The 18186-nt window shown below is 48.9% G+C and overlaps 1 protein-coding gene across 19 annotated transcripts in view; it reads left to right on the forward strand.

Moving 5' to 3' along the window:
• The window catches only part of LOC1277930 (uncharacterized), a 69983-nt gene extending 53162 nt beyond the window's left edge, over positions 1-16821 (forward strand). For 7 of the 19 annotated variants that reach the window (XM_061662782.1, XM_061662788.1, XM_061662785.1 and 4 more), the window contains 22 exons: positions 9-493; positions 645-1013; positions 1447-1950; positions 2542-2690; positions 2766-3050; positions 3133-3420; positions 3498-3584; positions 3654-3719; positions 3978-4022; positions 4600-4641; positions 4706-4795; positions 4875-4954; positions 5021-5169; positions 5256-9834; positions 9987-10105; positions 10182-10294; positions 11498-11940; positions 12008-12158; positions 12233-12420; positions 12852-13833; positions 13910-14031; positions 14107-16821. In XM_061662782.1, coding sequence (XP_061518766.1) covers positions 9-493; positions 645-1013; positions 1447-1950; positions 2542-2690; positions 2766-3050; positions 3133-3420; positions 3498-3584; positions 3654-3719; positions 3978-4022; positions 4600-4641; positions 4706-4795; positions 4875-4954; positions 5021-5169; positions 5256-9834; positions 9987-10105; positions 10182-10294; positions 11498-11940; positions 12008-12158; positions 12233-12420; positions 12852-13833; positions 13910-14031; positions 14107-14263 — 9493 coding nt within the window. In that variant the 3' untranslated portion in view covers positions 14264-16821. The other 12 variants (XM_061662789.1, XM_061662790.1, XM_061662791.1 and 9 more) reach the window with 12 other exon arrangements.
• Positions 16822-18186: the final 1365 nt, after the last annotated feature.

Here is an 18186-nt window from a genome sequence, read left to right on the forward strand (position 1 = left end):
TTCATTAGTGATCCTTCCTCGCTGCTGGGCGTGCGCTTGCCACCGGACACGGAGATCATCAAGTACACCTCTTCCATCGTGGGGCCCAAAGCATCGGGCGGGACCGGCCGTGGACGTAAGAAAACCATTTCGTTAGAAGACAATTCCATTTTTGCTCAAATGCATGGTTTAAGTGCAGCCAAGCGCCAGCGACTGGAACCGAACGAGTATGGAGGAGGAGGAGGAGGTGGCGGCAGTAACAACAGTAGTGGTGTCGGCGGCGGTGGTGGCAGTGGCGGCGGTTCGCATCTCAGCTCGGGCAGTGGAAGCGGCGGCTCGGCCGGACTGCTTCCGCCCGGTCTCTCCCATCACCACCACCATCAGCTCGGTAGCAACGGTGGGCTAGTCTCGGGAGCATCGTCCGGGACGGGCGGATCGAACGATCGGATCGAGGTCATCAAACTGCCACCGACCATCACCTCGAACGGGGTGTACAATGCCGGAAAGGGCGCGGGTAAGTAAGCGCCGCGGACCATGCATAAGCGCTCCTTTGAAAGTTGTCTCCTTTTTTCTCTCTCTCTCTCTTGTCTCTTGCGAATGCGTTTGCGGGTGTGATTGGAACGGGAAGTGTAATGGTTTGTTTCTATTTCTCTTCCCCCGTGCAGGTAAAGATTCCATGATGGATCATATGAACGAATGGTCGGGACTTAATCTGAGCGCGAAAGGCTCGGGTGGAGGTGGTGGGTCTTCTTCGGCCGCTGCCACCATTGTGTCCTCGTTGACGGCGGGCGGTATGAACAGTAGCGGAAGCAACAATCAGTCATCCGGCATGATGGAGCAGGACGATGCACCGCTCAACCTGTCGATGAAACCGTCAAAATCGTCCAACGAAGGAATGCGCAGTGACTCCACCCACTCGGCATCCTCGTCCTCACCTGCCATGTCCGGTGCGAGTGCCAACAGTTTGCAGAGCCTGAGCACCATCACGGCGGCGCTCGGTGGAGCGGCCGGCAATGCGAACGATTCGTCACGATGTAAGTACTTAGGGCGGGTTGTCTATGTTCCATTTTTTCGTTTTAATTTTCGAGTAGGAAAAGCGGAGGGAACCTTTTTTGCGATCAACAATGTGCAAGAAAATTTAAGAAGAAACCCGTTGAAGATTTTGGACATACATTGTGCACATGTCAGGAATAAGTTCTCAAAACCTTTAAAGCCAAACCAAATTGTGAGATTTTACTGGTTTGATATTTCTTCTAGTAATCTCTCAGTTTATCTCAGGACATTCCTGAGTTGATCCTCGCTTATGATTTCAATCTTCCATTCACCTAGCAAACCCCATTATTAGTCTTTGTTTGTATCCTTTGTGACTCTATTTTTCCATTTTCTTCTCTCTTTGATCAACTATTTCGATCCTTGGAACGTTAAAATGGACGTAATTTCGTACCAAACCCCTAAAAATTAAAACAGCGCGTCGAAAGTCCGACAATAAAAACCGTCGCAATGCGGCGGCTGCAGCAGCGGCAGCGGCGGCCGCTGCCGCTGCCGCACTCGGGGCCGGTCCCCTCGGCCTGGACGGGAGTGTCAACATGAGCCTGGCATCGGCGGCAGCCGCGTACGCTGCGGCCGCACCGGTCTCGACCGGTGCAGGTCTGGGCACCGGTACGAACAGCACCAGCACGCTCAACTCCCTGCTGATGGCGTCGGTTGGGACCGGCACGGGTACCAATACCATCACCACCACCTCCAACACAACCACCAGCGGCGGCGGTAGCAGTGGCAGCGGAAGCGGTGGGGGCATTGCCGGGGGCAGCAGTAGCGCCGCCGGTGGCGCTTCGTCCTCGGCCACGGCTGCTGCCAATGCCGCCAACCATCAGCTGATGGCGGCTCAGCTGGGCTTCAACAGCTCACTGTCGGAGCTTTTGAAAATCTCCAATTACGAGGAGTACGATTACGCATCGCTCAGCGGCGGATGTTAGTATCTTTTACTGAACATTTTCCATTTTCCCTACGCGCCACCTTCCTGTGCTCTCGGTTCCTTCCCTCTTTCACAATATCCCGCGCTGCTTTAGTAATGCAAAAACGTAAGAGGGGGATGATCAATCATGTGTTCATCATGTTGATAACTGGAAAACGTTTCGGACCTAAACATACGACAAAAATAATCTCTTATCTAGACGGAAAGAGAATGGACAGGGAAAGCATGTATTTAGGGGAACATCTAACAAGGAAAGAAGCGAAATTTGCATGAAATCGCTTATAACATCTGTCAGGCCTTTTCGTTTCATCACAACCTTCGTTTCGGAGTGCATTTGCATCCTGCTTGACGCAAAACAAAACCCCAATGTTGAATATCCCGACGCTTCTTGTTCTAATAATACACACACTGTCTCTGCCACACGATTTCTCACTCCATTACTTATCGTGCAATGTTTAACACGATTGTAACAATACACGCGCTTGCACACAATTGATCGCTTACTAGAGATAGACTGAAGTAACGCATGCGTTGTAGTTGCGGAAAATTAATGCCAAAATTCTTATTCCTTTTCATGGCTACTGCAGCTCAATTCAAGGAAGGACGTCCACGTAATCTGGGCCGAGGTGTGTCCAAGCCGAAGAAGAACACCGTTGCCTCCCTGTTGGCGCAGAGCCGTGCCGTTGGCTCGAAGCCACTGACTGCCCAGCAGTTGCTCACACAGGATGCAGAAATTGTAAGTTCCAAATCGCTGATGAATCGCTCTGTTCTTCTCAGTTCGTTAACCGGGAAATCTACTTTGTTTCCATAGGAAAAGCTACGCCAGGCAATGCTTGAGGCGAGTCGAAACCAATCGATGGACAATAGCACCTCCAACACCAACACCGACACCGAAAGCATCTCCGAGAGCGGCATGTCCGAGTCGGAGGGCGAGGAGCACATTAACTTGAAGGAGCTTCGCGTTCCGCTCGAGAAGGGTTGGCGCCGAGAGACGGTGATTCGCGGGCTCACGAGAAACGGGCACATCAAGGGTGATGTGTACTACTACCCACCGCAGAGCGTGAACAAGATGAAGGGCATGAATCAAATTCAGCTGGTAAGTTGCATTGAAAACGCATAATTTGGGATGAAACTGCAACCGACACTGAACCGGTCTCTTTCCTTCTCTCGCACTACAGTATCTAGATCAGTTTAAACCGAAGGATCTGAGCCGCGATAACTTTAGCTTCTCGGCGAAGGCCATCGTTGGTACGTTCTTGCAACCTGCCCCACTGCCGTACGCGACGGACGGTGAGTTCATCAAGATGACGGACGTTGAGGTGGCACGCCGGCTGGAGGATCTGAAAATGTTCACCCGGCATGCGGGACTCGGTGTAGAACAGAGGATCGAAATCGCCAAGCAACAGCAGGCACTGCGGGACGCAAAGAAGTTGGCCAAGGAAGAGATGAACAAAAATAAGGAAAAGGTAAGTTTAGTGAGAGGAAAACTTGGGCTAGAATTTGGCTTACTTACTTTTGTGTGTGTGTGTTTGTTATACTTCAGGCACGACAGGCAAAGGAAGCTGAACGGAATGAACGCTTGGAGCAGCAGCGCAAAGAGAGGGAACTGAAAAATCAACAGGCACTAGAGGTAAAGACGAACAAATATTAAAATATATTGGATGTGGTATTTAAACCTTACTGTTTTCCTTCGAAATAGGCAAAGAAGAAGCGTGAAGAGGAACTTGCACGACAGAAAGCGGAGGAAGCTGCCCGTAAAGCACAGGTATGTACAGTTATGCATTACGATGAAGTGAATTTCTTTCTGAAAGGTGGTCAGAATTACTTGTTTTAAGCGTATTGAGAGTATCATTTCGAACATGATTTATTGGAAATATGTACTCTTAATGTTTGGTTTTTTTTCCTTTCATTTCTTATAAATTTGAATGTGGCCAACCCCGAATCTCTTGTCTGTTTCGAATTGGTCTTAAATCGGATGAATGGTTCGAAATTGTCACACAAAAATTGATTGTGCTTCTGGCAGGAAAAAGAACAGAAACGACAGCAGGCACTTCTGCAGAAGGAACAGGTACAAAGATCTTCGTTAACCCACAGCAAGTGACTTGCTCATTCCCGTTGTCAAAATTGTGTTTCACCATGTTGCGTGTGTGTTTGTTTGTTAGCTGGCTTGTGTATCCGTAATCTATACAATAGCAAAGACATCAGAGTTTGTACAGAGTTAACCCCGTCCAATAGATACACTATAGACATCATTTGTTCCTGTGTGTGTGTGTTTGTAAATGTGTCTCTCGTTTCGTTTCCTTCTTGATCTGTGTCAATTTGTGATGTACTACTCCTGATCCTTGTCTACCTTATTTATGTTGTTATCTTCAAAGCCTTTCTTATGTTGTTTCACTATTTTACTGAGGACAACAATCTCTCTAGTTGTAGATAGCTCCAGTGAATGTAGGTTACAAGTTATTAAACAAGAATAGTACCGTGCACGTTAAACCAAAAGAAAAAAAACATTAGGAAATCCCTCCCAAGCTTATGTTTGTTTCTGTTTCCTCTTGTGTTTGTAACATCCTTTTGTGTTTCCTGTAATGCCGTAAACAAAATGTTTACATACATATTGCTAATGAGTTTATGACTTAATCTAATTTTAGGAACTTGCCAAGCAGAAGGAGTTGATGTATGCAATGGAAATGGTAAGAAATCTGCGACTTAACCGCAACGGAAAACTTGAGAATTCATTATTTGTTCGCTTTACAGGAACGTGAAAGGCGAAGGCAACATATGGCCCTGATTAAACAGTTAGAGCTGCGTCGCAAATTCGAAGAGAAGGAAAAGAAGAAACACCAGGTAAGGGTCATCGGTTCATTGTGACTTCATTTCAATCATTTCATTAATTTTGTAATTTTGATTTTTTTTGGGATTGCAGGTAATTCTGGATAAGTTGATCCAACGGGAGAAGAAACTCGTGATGAGAAAGCGGGACACAAACATTCTAGCCGAATTGAGGTAAATGGAACGGTGTGGTAAGATCTCTAGCGGAATGGATCTCACATTGATTGTTGATCTTCACAGAAAACCTCAAGAGGACTCCGAGATCGTGGATCAAACGGTGTTGCCTTCTTTCTCAAGAATTCCTGGCCTCAAGCTGACGGGTACCGGGTATGCTGATCTGCTGATGGTATTTGAGTTCTTGCACAACTTTGGCGAAACGCTTGGATTCGGTGAGTATAATGTTCCTAATTTGTTTATGTTTCATGCTATAGAACGGCCATTTTATTCTATTTTACCCGTGTTCTCGTTGGTTTAGACATGGAGTCACTGCCCAACTTGCAATCTTTGCATCTCGCACTAACGTCGGAGAACGCGATCGATGCCGAGGAAGAGCTGCTGTCTGTGATGACACATCTCCTTGTGTGCGCAATAGAAGATCCGGGCATCCCCAACCCAGGCCGCCATACGACACTGCTCGGCCAAACGCTACGCCAGGCGGACATCACGCACACGAACGTGTCGGAAATATTGCGCATCTATCTGTACGCGGTGGCCACCGGCGAGGTGAAGCTACAGTCCGGCATCAATCTCGAGCGCGATCGTGACGCCCCGTCCAAGCATCATCTAGTCAATGACGAGGATTTCAAGATGTGCAGCACGAAGAACTCCCAGTTCTACGAGCTGCTGGCCGAGAACGCACGCTACAAACTGTCCGAGCTGCTGAAGGACAAACCGTTCGTGGCGCTCAACCCAACCACCAAGACGGAAATCCTGGCCATGCTGTGCAACGATCTGCTCATGAACAAAGCCGTCTGCAAGCAGATCGACAGCAGTCTGGAGGCGCAAGCGCAACTCAAAAAGGAACGGTACCTGCTGGACAACAAAATCCGAAAGTACAAGATGCTGGTAGCCCGCAAACAGCGGCTGGAGCAGTACGAGAAGGCACAGCAAGCAGCGCTGGAGAAATCACTCTCCATGAAGGCAGCCGAAGAAGCGAAACGTGCGGAAGAGGCCGCGGCAATGGCGGCCGCAGCAGCAGCAGCGGAAGCAGCCGCAGCAGCAGCAGCCGAGGCAGCAGCTTCAGCAGCGACCGCGTCGTCAGAAGAAGCAGCGTTAGCAGCCGAGGGAGAGACTAAGCTTCCGGCAGGTGAAACTGAGGCCACAGCGGGTGACAGTGAGTGTGAAGTGGTTGAGAACGGTACGGAAAAGGAGTCGGCGCCACCAGTTGAAGGGGAAGGATTCAATTCCGTCCCACCGGCCGAAGGAGCAAGTGGGCAGGGAGAGCTGGAAGAAGGTGAAATTGTTAACAAGAAAGATTTCGGTGCGGAAGGACATAAGACTGATGATGACGATGATGATGACGATAATGACGTTGTAGAAATCGTCCCAATGCCGGTAACGTGTACAGTGACGGAAGATTCCTGCCCAAACACTATCCCCACATCGTCCGAGGTGGAAGGGGAAGAAAATGGTCAGTCAAAGCTAGACACCACCGCTGCGCCAGAATCGGGTGAACCAATGGATACGTCATCGGTAGAGCCGTCCGAGTCCAGCTCACTCAATCAAAATCACACCGAATCTCTGAATGGTATCGACGCTCCTACGCCTGCCGGGGATAGTTGTTCTACTCGGATTGAAGGAAACGGTCCTAGCGCACATCATCCACTGCCGGAGGAACATCACGCTCCGCCTACCACACCTCCTCCACCACCACCGCCGGCACCATCGCAGCACGCCATCGTGCATCCTGTAATGCAGCAGCACAACAAGGCGATCATGCAGCTAGAGCCAGGGGAAATACCGCCACCCGGTATGGACATTTCGGCACTGGGCATGCGTCACATGGCTGGAGGCGAAATACAGACGATATCTGTACCCTCAACGCCTGAGGAAAGCCCAGTGAAGATGGGCGAGGTGGGTGGTGAGACGCCCAACGGTGGTGTGTTCAACATTCCCGGCAAACCACTAACCGCCGAAATGACCAACGGCGGCGAGCAACCGTCACAGCACCAGCAGCAGACACCGCAAGTGCATCAGAATCAATCGAACAACTCCGCGTCGGAGTTGGACTTGCTGTCAAAGTCCATGATCAACGATCACAGCACATGCGGCGATCGGGCGGACGAAGACAACAGCGATCTGGAGAGCGAAGGCACTCAGCTGGAAGAGGACGAGGACGCCCATTTGACAGCGGAAGAGGCGCAGCGGAAGTATGACAAGATTCTGGAAACGTCCTTCCAGAACAAGCAGCAGCTGGAGAACGCACTGAACCAGCTGCGGGTGAAATGCTTCGGACAGGATCGGTACTGGCGTCGGTACTGGAATCTGGGCAAGTGTGGTGGCATCTACGTCGAGGCGATGGAATCAACCCAGCCTGAGATGTATCGGTATGAGAATGCGCTCGAAGAAGTGCAGAGCCGGCCCGACTACGTGCCGAAGTATGCGCCAGCCATCAAACCCGAGAGCGCAGTGAAGCAGGATCCAGCGGAAGATGTTGCAGCAGCAGAGTGCAAGAAAGAGGAAGGTGAAGTTGATGCGGTTAAGCCTGAAATTATCGCAGATGAACAGGGCACGAAACAGGAACTGCAGCCCACGGAGGATCGAAAGCGAAAGCGTTGCTCATCGGTGTCGCTTAAAAAGTTGAAGAAGAAGAAAAAGAAGCAACGCACCACCTCCGAGGGTGGGGAATCGTTCCGTGGCAATCATGGCAGTGCTGCCGGTGGGTTTAACGATGCCGCTGACGATGAGGATGATGGTGATGATGAGGAAGAGGACGGGCCAGACGATGAGGACGACTGTTCGCGTACTAGCTTCAGCAATGGGCCAGCGCTGGAGGATGGTCGTACTGCTGATTCACAGTCCGATGATTGTAAAATCATCGAAGAGCCGGAAGTTGTGCAAAAGGAAGGCGCTAGCAATGGCGATAATGGTGCAAATGGACAATCCGCTACTCGTGAGGGTACGGGAGAGGATCGTACCGGGTCCTCTAGCGAGATCAATAATGGATCAAATGACAACGCGGACGGAGAAGGCCATGGACAGAAGGAGAATGAAGCGCAACAGGAGAACCACAAATCGGTGGAAGATGGCCAATCGGTGGAAGGCGCCCCGAATCATAACGCAACGCCCAAGAAGTCCGACGATCAGCTTATGGACATTGAGGATTCAATTCCGACAGCGATCCTCGTACAGAAGGGCAACGATCACGATGAAACGAAAACGGTGGAAGTGAATAATCAGATTGGTGGTGTGAACGTGTCGCCCCATCAGCCTACGGCGGGCTCGGGAGCATCGGCAGCCACGCCCGAAGATGACGATGACGTGACGATGGTACAGGAGGAAACGCCCACGATCACCATCCCCGATGACGATACGGAGAGTGGCGATCGGATGCCGACGGCACCGTGCGAAGGTGTCAAGACGGAGCACGACAACAAGGGGTCAACGACGCTGACCGATAGCATGAACTGTGATATGAAGCCAAAACTGATGGAAAATGGAGTCGAGATGCGTGACCCGGGCGAGTTGGTCGAGTGTCAGCTGCAGGAGGTGGACGACGACGAGGAGATAGTGACGGGAGCGCGTGGAAACCACGGCAGTGCGAACGATTGCAAACCAATGATCGCGGCCGGCGATAATGGTGGAGTTGATCGTAAGCCGCGCACGACGACGACCACCTCCTCGGTGATCTCGTACGGCAGCGACGTTGAGATGATCGAGGTCAAGGACGAAGACAGCAACAACTGTGCGGTCCGTGCTCCGATCACGCCGGGCAGCTACCTTTACCTGCGCAACACCGACACGAAGCAGGAGAAAGAGTTTAGCGATCAGCTGCTGAACCGTTGGTTCTCGATCGTGGACAAGGAGCTGCCGCTCTCGAGCACGGAATGTCCGCTGCCGACGATAAACGGCAGCACGCCCGCCTCTCTGGCGCGGCAAATCTTCACCAACATCACGTGCCGCGAGATCTGCCAGATTCAGGGCAACCGGTGGGACATTGGCAACAACATCCAGTTCTTCAGCGTGCCGCTGGAGAAGGGCGTCGAGATCCATTTCCCGAACGAGTCAATTCTGTCCATGTCCGGGCTGGACGATGACGAGATCAACGAGGTGATCGCGAAGAAGAGTCGCCCCGAACCGCTTCAGCTGTCCGACATGAAGCCGGCGTTCAAGCGGGAAACGATCGAGTACTCGTACAGCCAGCACCACCCGAACCAGATCCGGTTGCGGGCGGAGATGATGGCGGAGGAGACGGCCGATCCGGAAGAGTACGGGAACTTTTCGCTGCCGGCGTACATGACGCTTACCCTGTCGAATCTGACCGCGTACGTGCAGTGCGACCAGTTCCAACCGCTCCAGATGACACCGGAAGAGGAGAAGCAGCTGGAGGACGTGAAGCAGCACGGTGCACCGCAGAAAACCGAACCGCAGGTGGTGCCGCGTGAGTTTCGCTACGGCTGGTGGAAGATCAACGACATCGAGGAGCTGAACGAGCTGATCAAGGCGCTGAATCCGCGCGGCGTCCGGGAGCGGCTGCTGCGCCAGAGCCTGCTGGAGTCGCTGGCGGAAAGCGTGAACCTGACCACGCCGCACCATGTGTCGCACCCGCGGGCAGCACCGCCTCCGAACGGGTACATCGAGCCGGAAGCATGGAACGCCTGGAACCCGTCCATCGCGCGGCGAGTCGAGGTCGCACTGCTCGACCAGATCGAAGCGATGGAGGACAAGGTGGCGAGCGCCTCGATGCAGGTGAAGGGCTGGCAGATGCCGCAGCGCGAGGGCGACAGCGAGAACGGGGTGGTGGAGGACGTGACGATCGAGATGCTGCGCGAGCGCATCCTCGGGCTGGAAGCGGCCATCGAACGGCGCTACCTCAAGCCACCGCTGGGAATCAAGTGAGTATGATCTGGAGAGCGACAGGGGGACAGTGGGTGTGGGTGGGGCGGAACGGGTGGTGGGGGTGTGGAAAAACGGGGTGCTTTCCGCACGGCGTGTCGGTTGATTGTAATACCTCGTGAATTTGCTTCTTTGGGTCTCCCATCCACAGCACCACCGAGGCGCAGATGGCGGTCATTGCGCAGCAGGAGTCGCACAGCAATCAGAACAACGTCTCGAACCTGTCCAACTGCTCGAACAGTTCCGCCGAGGATGAGAATCTCCCGAAAGGTAAGAAAGACGCGCGGCGAAGAAGATGATGGAGTGGAGTGGACAGTTGACTAACGCATTTCCTTCTTCCCAACAGGTCTGCTGTCATGGCGCGACGCAGTAGAACGATCCGTCACTACCGCTCAACTCTCGATGGCACTGTACGTGCTGGAATCGTGCGTCGCCTGGGACAAGAGCATCATGAAAGCGGTACGTAGTGTAGTAGGATCCTTTCTGGAGGATGGTGTGCCTGTGTGTGTGTATATAATGTTTTGAGCACCACCCGCAAAGTACACAAGAGTTTGGGGTTGTGTGTGTGTTTTGGTGTGATGTTTGTGTACCGTTGGTCTTTTGTGGTGTGCGTGTCTCCCAGTCAATACTTTTCTCTGTACCTTGTGCTAAGGATCGTACACGTGTTACTGTTTCACTGGGATGATGTTGTTGTTATTGTACGATTTCGGCCCAACTCAAAAGGGTACGGGAGTTTTGGGTTTCCGAGAATGACGTTTATATTAGCTAGCAGTATATCTACTGGCCTTGAGTGGTCCATCCATCATCGTCTTTGTTGCCGCCGTCTCGTCGTCGTCATCAACACCGTTGTCCGGCTGCGATACAGATAGCAGGACCATCTACTTTCCCGCTTTGCTTAACCATTCCTTCTTACCTTGTTTGACGTGTGCGTTGCATGTTCTTAGTGCTGTTTGTGTGTGTTTGTTTTGACTGCTTTGCACCGATTTTAGCATGATTTTTATATACAATTGTTACAAAGCACTCCTTTTTCTGTATTCTCTCATGGCATGATATTTTGGTTTGCATTTAGTTGTTTTGTTTGAACATGTTCTATTTTATGATTGTTGTTTTGTCAGTTCAGTTGTTTTGTAACCGTTCTATTCCATGTACTCGTTTGGTTTGGTTGTGTCGTGAATGAATGTTTTCATTGTTGTTGTTTTTTTCCGCTCACCCGTTGTTGCGGGCGGCTGCTCGTTTTTGCTTTTGATACTGATTGCTGTTTTTCTTTCTTTATCATTTTCTTTCTTTTTCATTCTGATGAAAATTGTGCAATGTGCTCTGTTTTTGGTGTTTTTTTTCTCTTACTTCTTCTTACTTGTATCTATTCGTTTGGCGAAACGGGCCCACAACTCCACAACTGCTTGGCGCTGTGCACCCTTCGTTTGCTGTCGTTGATGAATGTGTTTCCCGTGTTTCCTTGCTATTAACTGGGATTGGGATTTTGATAATGGCGGTAATGATGAACCCCCTCATTTTCTGGCGCTGCGAATCAATCGCAATTTTGGACTGATGACGTGGGATCCCATGTCGCTGATCTCCACGTCCATCTGTTTTTATGAAATAATGCTACGCTTGTCGCATGATCATCGATGGTGTGCTGATCGCTGATGGATGATTGTTTAGCAATGCACGAAGGGGGGAAAGAATGGAAGCAAAAAGGCGACGAGCAAGTCAAGCAAGAAGAAGAGCGGCGGTGCAGCTGCAAGCGCAAACCAGCAAGATTCGCCGGCCAGCAAGAAAGGCACTGCTTCTAATAACAATACTACTACTAGTACTACTACTACCACCTCCACTACCACTACTAACATCTCGGGATCCTCCTGGGAGTGCTCGGCGATGACGGCGGCAACAGAGACGATGAACACCGGCAGCAGCAACGCGGCCAATGGCAAACCGAAGAAGAAAACTCTCTCGAAATCCAAATTGTCTTCCCTTCTATTGCAGAATTGTCAGTTCTGTCAATCGGGAGAGTCCGAGGACAAGCTGCTGCTGTGCGACGGCTGCGACCGGGGCTACCACACCTACTGCTTCAAGCCACGCATGGACAAGATTCCGGACGGTGATTGGTAAGTGTTTGGTAAATGGTAATCCTTCCCCACGATGCTAATCTTCTGTGTGTTTGCTTCGTTTTAGGTATTGTTTTGAGTGTAAAAACAAAGCTACTGGTGATAGGAAGTGTATAGTTTGTGGAGGACTACGACCACCGCCGCTAGGCAAGATGGTCTACTGTGAGCTGTGTCCACGGGCCTACCATCAGGACTGCTACATACCGCCGATGCTGAAGGTAAGAGTTTGAAGGGAAATAGATGGAATTGAGGATGGTTATTAATGTAACGCTTTTTTTTGTAATCATTTCAGTATCCCCGAGGCAAATGGTACTGCCAGAACTGTGTAGCAAAGGCACCGCCAAAGAAGAAGCCGCAGCGTAAGCCGAAGGAACGCACCACCAACAACAGCTCCCAGTCGCTGCTGAACAGCTCGCTCAACAGCTCGCAGAACCAGTCGCTCAACTCGTCCCACGAGGATATCGCAACGACCCCGTTAAGGTAGCTATTTGTTGTTGTATCCTAACACCCGTGCCTTGCACGCACAATTCACACTCACAGTCACCTGCTCTCCTTCTCTATTGACACACTAAAACGCTCATCATTTCATTTCCAATTAACATACACAGTTGATCATGAGACACACACGCACGTGTTTCTCGTACCATTGTGCAGCCGCTTCTCTCTTTATGATTTGCTCATCTTGTGCTTGTGTTGTCCCCTACAACCACACACATACACACTCACTGTCTGGTGTAGTTGGGAGGGGTTTTTTTTTCTTGGTGTAACCTTTAACCAATCGAACCCGCTTTCGCTTTCGCTGTGGTTCCGCCAACCGTGTGGGGGGAACTGCACGCGGCCTAACACACATGATCGTTGTCGTAAAGATGAGAACAATTTAGAAGATATTAAAGAGAACCCAATTAATACAGTCCAGCACATTCAATAGCGTCCACGAGTCATGAAGAATCGTCGGCGCCACAACATCTACAGCCACCGCATAGCAGCGTGCCGGGAGTACCGATGCCAGCGGCACCAGCAACAGCCTCAACATCATCGGCTTACCATCATCAACTCCAGCAGCAGCAGCAACATCCACAGCAACCACTACCACCACCATTACATCCGCAACAGTACGGAGGGGCACCTTTGGTTGATGCGAACAACTACGCCATGTGTCATCCCCCGGTGCCGAACGAAACGATGGCGCTGTACGGTCAACAGCAAGCACAGCAGCTGCAGCAGCAGCAGCAGCAGCAGCAATACTATCAGCAGTACTATCAGCAACAACAGCCTTCAACCTCGGTTGGGCCAGCCCTAGCTCCGCCAGCTCCGCCACAACAACCGTATTATCCAACTCCGGTCGAAAGTAGCGCGACCAGCGCGGCTACAGTAGAGCAAGAAGCACAGTCGGATTACGTCGCCTCCGGTGAGGCAGCACAATATTCCGCCTCCGAAGGCTACACCCACGCACAAAGCACATCGGAGTGTGAGCCAGATCAGCAGGAATCACCCGCTGAAGTGGACGATCAAATCGAGGCGTCATCGGAATCGCCCGTTCCCGCCGCTGGTGGTGGTGAATTTTATTCACCTTCAAGCAACGCGATGAATGCGGCAGGTAGCTCGACAAGCTATCTGGACAGCGATCGTACACCCGGCGGGCAGGATGGAGAGGAGGGCAGCTGTGGTGGCGACTCGTCGGAAGAGTATCAACCGCGACCGTCGCCGGTTAAGGACTCGCTGTGTCTGGCGGGCAGCAGTAGCAGTAGCAGCAGTAGTATTAGCGACCACCAGCGCAAGGAGCGGTCGAAGGAGCGCGATGAAGCGAAGGAGCGTGCCAAGCAGGAGAAGAAGGCCACCAAAAGACTGCTGAAAGAGTTGGCCGTCTGCAAAACCATCCTGGAGGAAATGGAGGTAATTCGTGGAATGAAATGGAAGGCTTTTTTATCAGTTGTTTATAATGTGCTCTTTTGTGCTCTCTTTCATGTAGCTTCACGAAGATTCGTGGCCATTTTTGCTGCCGGTAAACACCAAACAGTTTCCGACGTATCGTAAGGTCATCAAAAGCCCGATGGATCTTTCGACGATTAAGAAACGCCTCCAGGATTTAGTGTGAGTAAAGAAAAACGTTGTTAAAATGCTTTGCTTTGTGCTTAACGCTGACATTCCTTCCTCCCACTTTTATAGATATAAATCACGCGAAGACTTTATAGCAGACGTGCGGCAAATTTTCGACAACTGTGAAGTCTTCAACGAGGATGACTCACCTGTCGGCATTGCCGGGCACGGTATGCGCAAGTTCTTCGAGCAACGATGGGCTGACTTGACGGACAAGCACTCTTGATACCATCAGCTGCATCAACCGCATCCCACTTCCCGTGGCAGCACCACCACATCCGGCAAGGAGGTCGAGATGGACGCCAAACCATCGGAAGACACGGGAACGTTTCTAACGCCTCCGCTTCCTCCACCACCTTCGTCACCATCGGCACAACTACAGCCATCTTCTTCTCCGACGCCAACGCAAACGACTCCATCCTCATCCTACTCTTCAACGTCGCTACTGCCAAACCAACAACAGTATTGGATGGAGCAAGGTGGTAGTAGCGGTGATGAGCGATCCTCAGAAAAGAACGATTATGATTTGGACGCTGGACGCAGCAGCAGTAGTACGGTTGGTAAGGATAATGCTGCCAACGATAATGATCAGGTGTAGCAAACTCTGCTACACCGAACAGAGACAATGGTGGCAAGCATTGAGTAATGGTAGAGAGAGGCAAGAGACAGCTAGAGAGGATAGTACACAGTACAACATGTATTACAGCACGTGCGCGCGTTATTTATAGACCCCAGAGAGAACCAGAGAAATAAGACTGTGTCCGCCGCAGCGTTCTGGAGTTGACAGGCGGCAGAGAAACCACGCAGAAAAAGCATACACTGTGTGTGTGAACATAATTAGTGTGATTTGGAACACATCGAACAACTTGACAAAGGGCAGCAGGGAAGGAGGTGACACGATTTAGACACACAAAGGCAACGGTCCGCAGTAGCGCCTGATACTTTCTACCACCAACAACTGTATCGCAGCTGTCTCTCCCTCTACATCACAAACACATCGATAAGGCCATTCGTATATTAGTTTTATAGGTTAGTTTTCTTTTCCTTTCGTGACACAGTAAGATATTAGTGAGACAAGGGAGCAGCAGAGAGAGAGAGAGATAGACAGGAATGATTAATGTGTACGGACATTGGTCGATTGGTTTTTTGTTCCTGTACAAAACCCCGGCCCCTTTTTTTATTTGCGTTTAAATGCCGCCCAACAAACCCCTTTTGTACATAGTAGGACATTAAAGTGTAGAACAGTAGATTGATTTGCCTTTCCATTGGTTTTATGAATTGAATGACGTATCACAAAGTGGACGAACGGGAAGTGACCGTGGAGTACGGATATACGTTAAGACAGAAAGAAGATTTCTCTTTTTATACCGTTTTTAAAAGGTGCAGTTGTTGGTGTCCTTGATGCCACTGCTACCGATCGGAAGGATATGGAGAGAAGAGAGTTGAGAAATTGGGTGGTTCATTCACGAAAACAGAAGGAAATGAGGCGGTGCATTATGAATCTTATGCATCGTATGTGACTTCACCTTTTAAGAAAGTGCGAAAGTCATTCAAACAGGCCAACTTTTCATGTATATTCTGGATCACATTTCATAGAGTTAATTTCTTCACACCACGATGAAGGCGCACATTATTATAGGTTAGACAGAGTTTTGCTTTTACTTAAGTTGTACCTATCAGTAGGTGAACGGCTAGGGCGAAGATATTCGGTATTGGATCTTAAAGATGTGATGTTTGCAAAGGGAGAACAACGTTTGGGCATGTTGTGCGACGACGTTCGCATTCCTTCCATCCCAGGAAGGTGTGAATCGTTCTTTGGTAATACCTTCACCATCGGACGCTGGTAAGGATTGATATATTTATTAAATCGAGTGCGACCAAACTGTGTATGCACGTAGCCGTAGGACGTAGGGACAAGAGAGGAGCGCAGCTATGAGTGTAGGAGTAAATGGGCAGGAACTGACTGAAGGAATAAAAAAGAACTAGCGGACAAAACGCCTCAAACGATGAACAACACTAAGATATTTGTGCCCAGCTAGAACAGAAAAAATGAAGTATTTTTTACACATATATATACATACACACACACCCATTCACACACGTAAACACGCTGACAGACTCACCGGGGCAACCGGGGACAGATGTACGTATAATTTCTACGGTCGATTAGGTTTAGAAGGTGACAAACACACGGCAATGAAGTCACGACGATTGCACAGAAACAGTTTTATTCTGTCGGACACAACACAATTAAAGGAAAGATCTATATATATTTTTTATGTTCAAACACAGTTCCTCAGGAAATGGGAAAAAGGGCAGCAAACGAAGGAAGGAACGAGTATCTCTTAAAAGGACGTATCATTTTCTGTTTGCCACAGACTTGGAAGCAGGCAAATGATATTTCTGTTTGAAACACGGTAACAGCTAAAATGGTGGAAAAGATAAAGTGAAAGTCCACCATCAAAATAAACCGAAAACAGTTAATTGAACAGTGCGAAAAATGGGCGTACAAGTGAACAGAAGAAGCATGTATGTGAGTTAATAAGTAGATGAATCGTTGCTGAGATAATTAGAATGAAAAGCTCGTGGTAAACTCACAACAACACAAAAAACTAACTAACAACAAAACAAAGCATTTAGTAAGGAGTAGCAGAGATTGAAGCTCGAAGTCAAACATACTTTAGAATGCCATCCTTCCGGTAACCGGGAAAACAAACAAACACGAAAACAAATAAAGAAACGAAACGCGTTTGAATGTGCTTGCAATAGTAGCGCAACAATGAAGCACCAGGCGGAAACGGGGAGGATTCCTCCAAATTCGTTCAGCAAGCGAAAGAAATGGAAACGGAGCAATTATAATAGTGGTGGAGTGGAAAATTCATTATATTTGTCGTTTGGATCACGCGCAGCGAATCGATCGAGATCATCTACATTTGAGGTATGATATTGCTGCTGCCGTTGATGATGCTATGCAGATGATTGCAATGTTGAGCAATGTAGGAGTTTTTGTAGAAAGTGTGCTAATTTGTGTTGTATTATAGAGAAAAAGCAAAGCGCAAATGGAGAGAGGGCGAACTGTGTATAAAAGAAAATATCCACGCACCGTATTGATCTTACCTAGGTTGCTCTTTGTAGGCAAGGACAAAAGAGAGGTACTGCGTACTCTTTATGTTTGTGTTTATTTCGTCCATTTGGTTAGGCTGGTTTAATTTCTCACGCCAAGATTGACTGTTAATAATTAATGTTAGTAAGAAATGTTGTAAACACTACTGAAGCGCATTTCATGTCCAATAAGTCTTTGCTTTGGTTTACATCTTTAGTTTGCTCTTTTGTTTAAAGAGTTGCTTTCTTTCATTTTAAACCACAATGCGAAAGAGATATTTAAACGTGAGCTGTGTGTGTTCTGTTTTTTGTTGCCCTCCAAATGTGTTAAAGTGATTGTGTAAATAGGCAGTCGATTATGTATTAACCGTGGAATGAGAGACGATTTTGATCTGAATGAGGACGTGGGAAGGGAAGGGCAGGAGATGCAGAGCAAACTCGCGAGTAAAACACAAATTAAACAAACATACTTTCGACTCCGAACGATAAGCACTACAGTTAAGGTATATGATATTTGAAAAATAAATGATAAATTAGAGAGAAAAAAAACTTATGAAACAATGAAACTGCTTGGTGTATGTTTCAGTTTTATATCACTATTTGAACATTTCACATGTTCTTGTGTAATTTTAGCTTGAAACACTTGCGATACAATTTAAAACATTTTAAACGGTCAATTCGTATCGAAATAATTCATTCCGTGAAATACTTCATGTGAAATGTTTCATGCAACAAATGTGGATAGGCGTTATAAGCGTTACATGTAGTTGGCAAGGCGTTACATTCGTTCGTTTGCGATCGGATTGTGGAAAATTCGGTAAAAGTAAGGCTCAGCCCTCTACGTTACATTGGAGAAGCGTTACATCCCTTAAAATATTCCCAAGCAGCATTTTTATTACAGTTTTGTCATCCAGGCGACTGACCAGTGTACATTATTTGAATAAAAAATACTTTAAATTGCGATAAAAAAATAATTGCTTTAAAATGAATCGATTTCTACGAGATTTAATTTTTAAATAACGAGTAAATCAAAAGTTCAATATTTTT

This window comes from Anopheles gambiae, chromosome 3, assembly GCF_943734735.2.
Source record: "Anopheles gambiae chromosome 3, idAnoGambNW_F1_1, whole genome shotgun sequence".
Classification (NCBI taxonomy): Eukaryota; Metazoa; Arthropoda; class Insecta; order Diptera; family Culicidae; genus Anopheles; species Anopheles gambiae.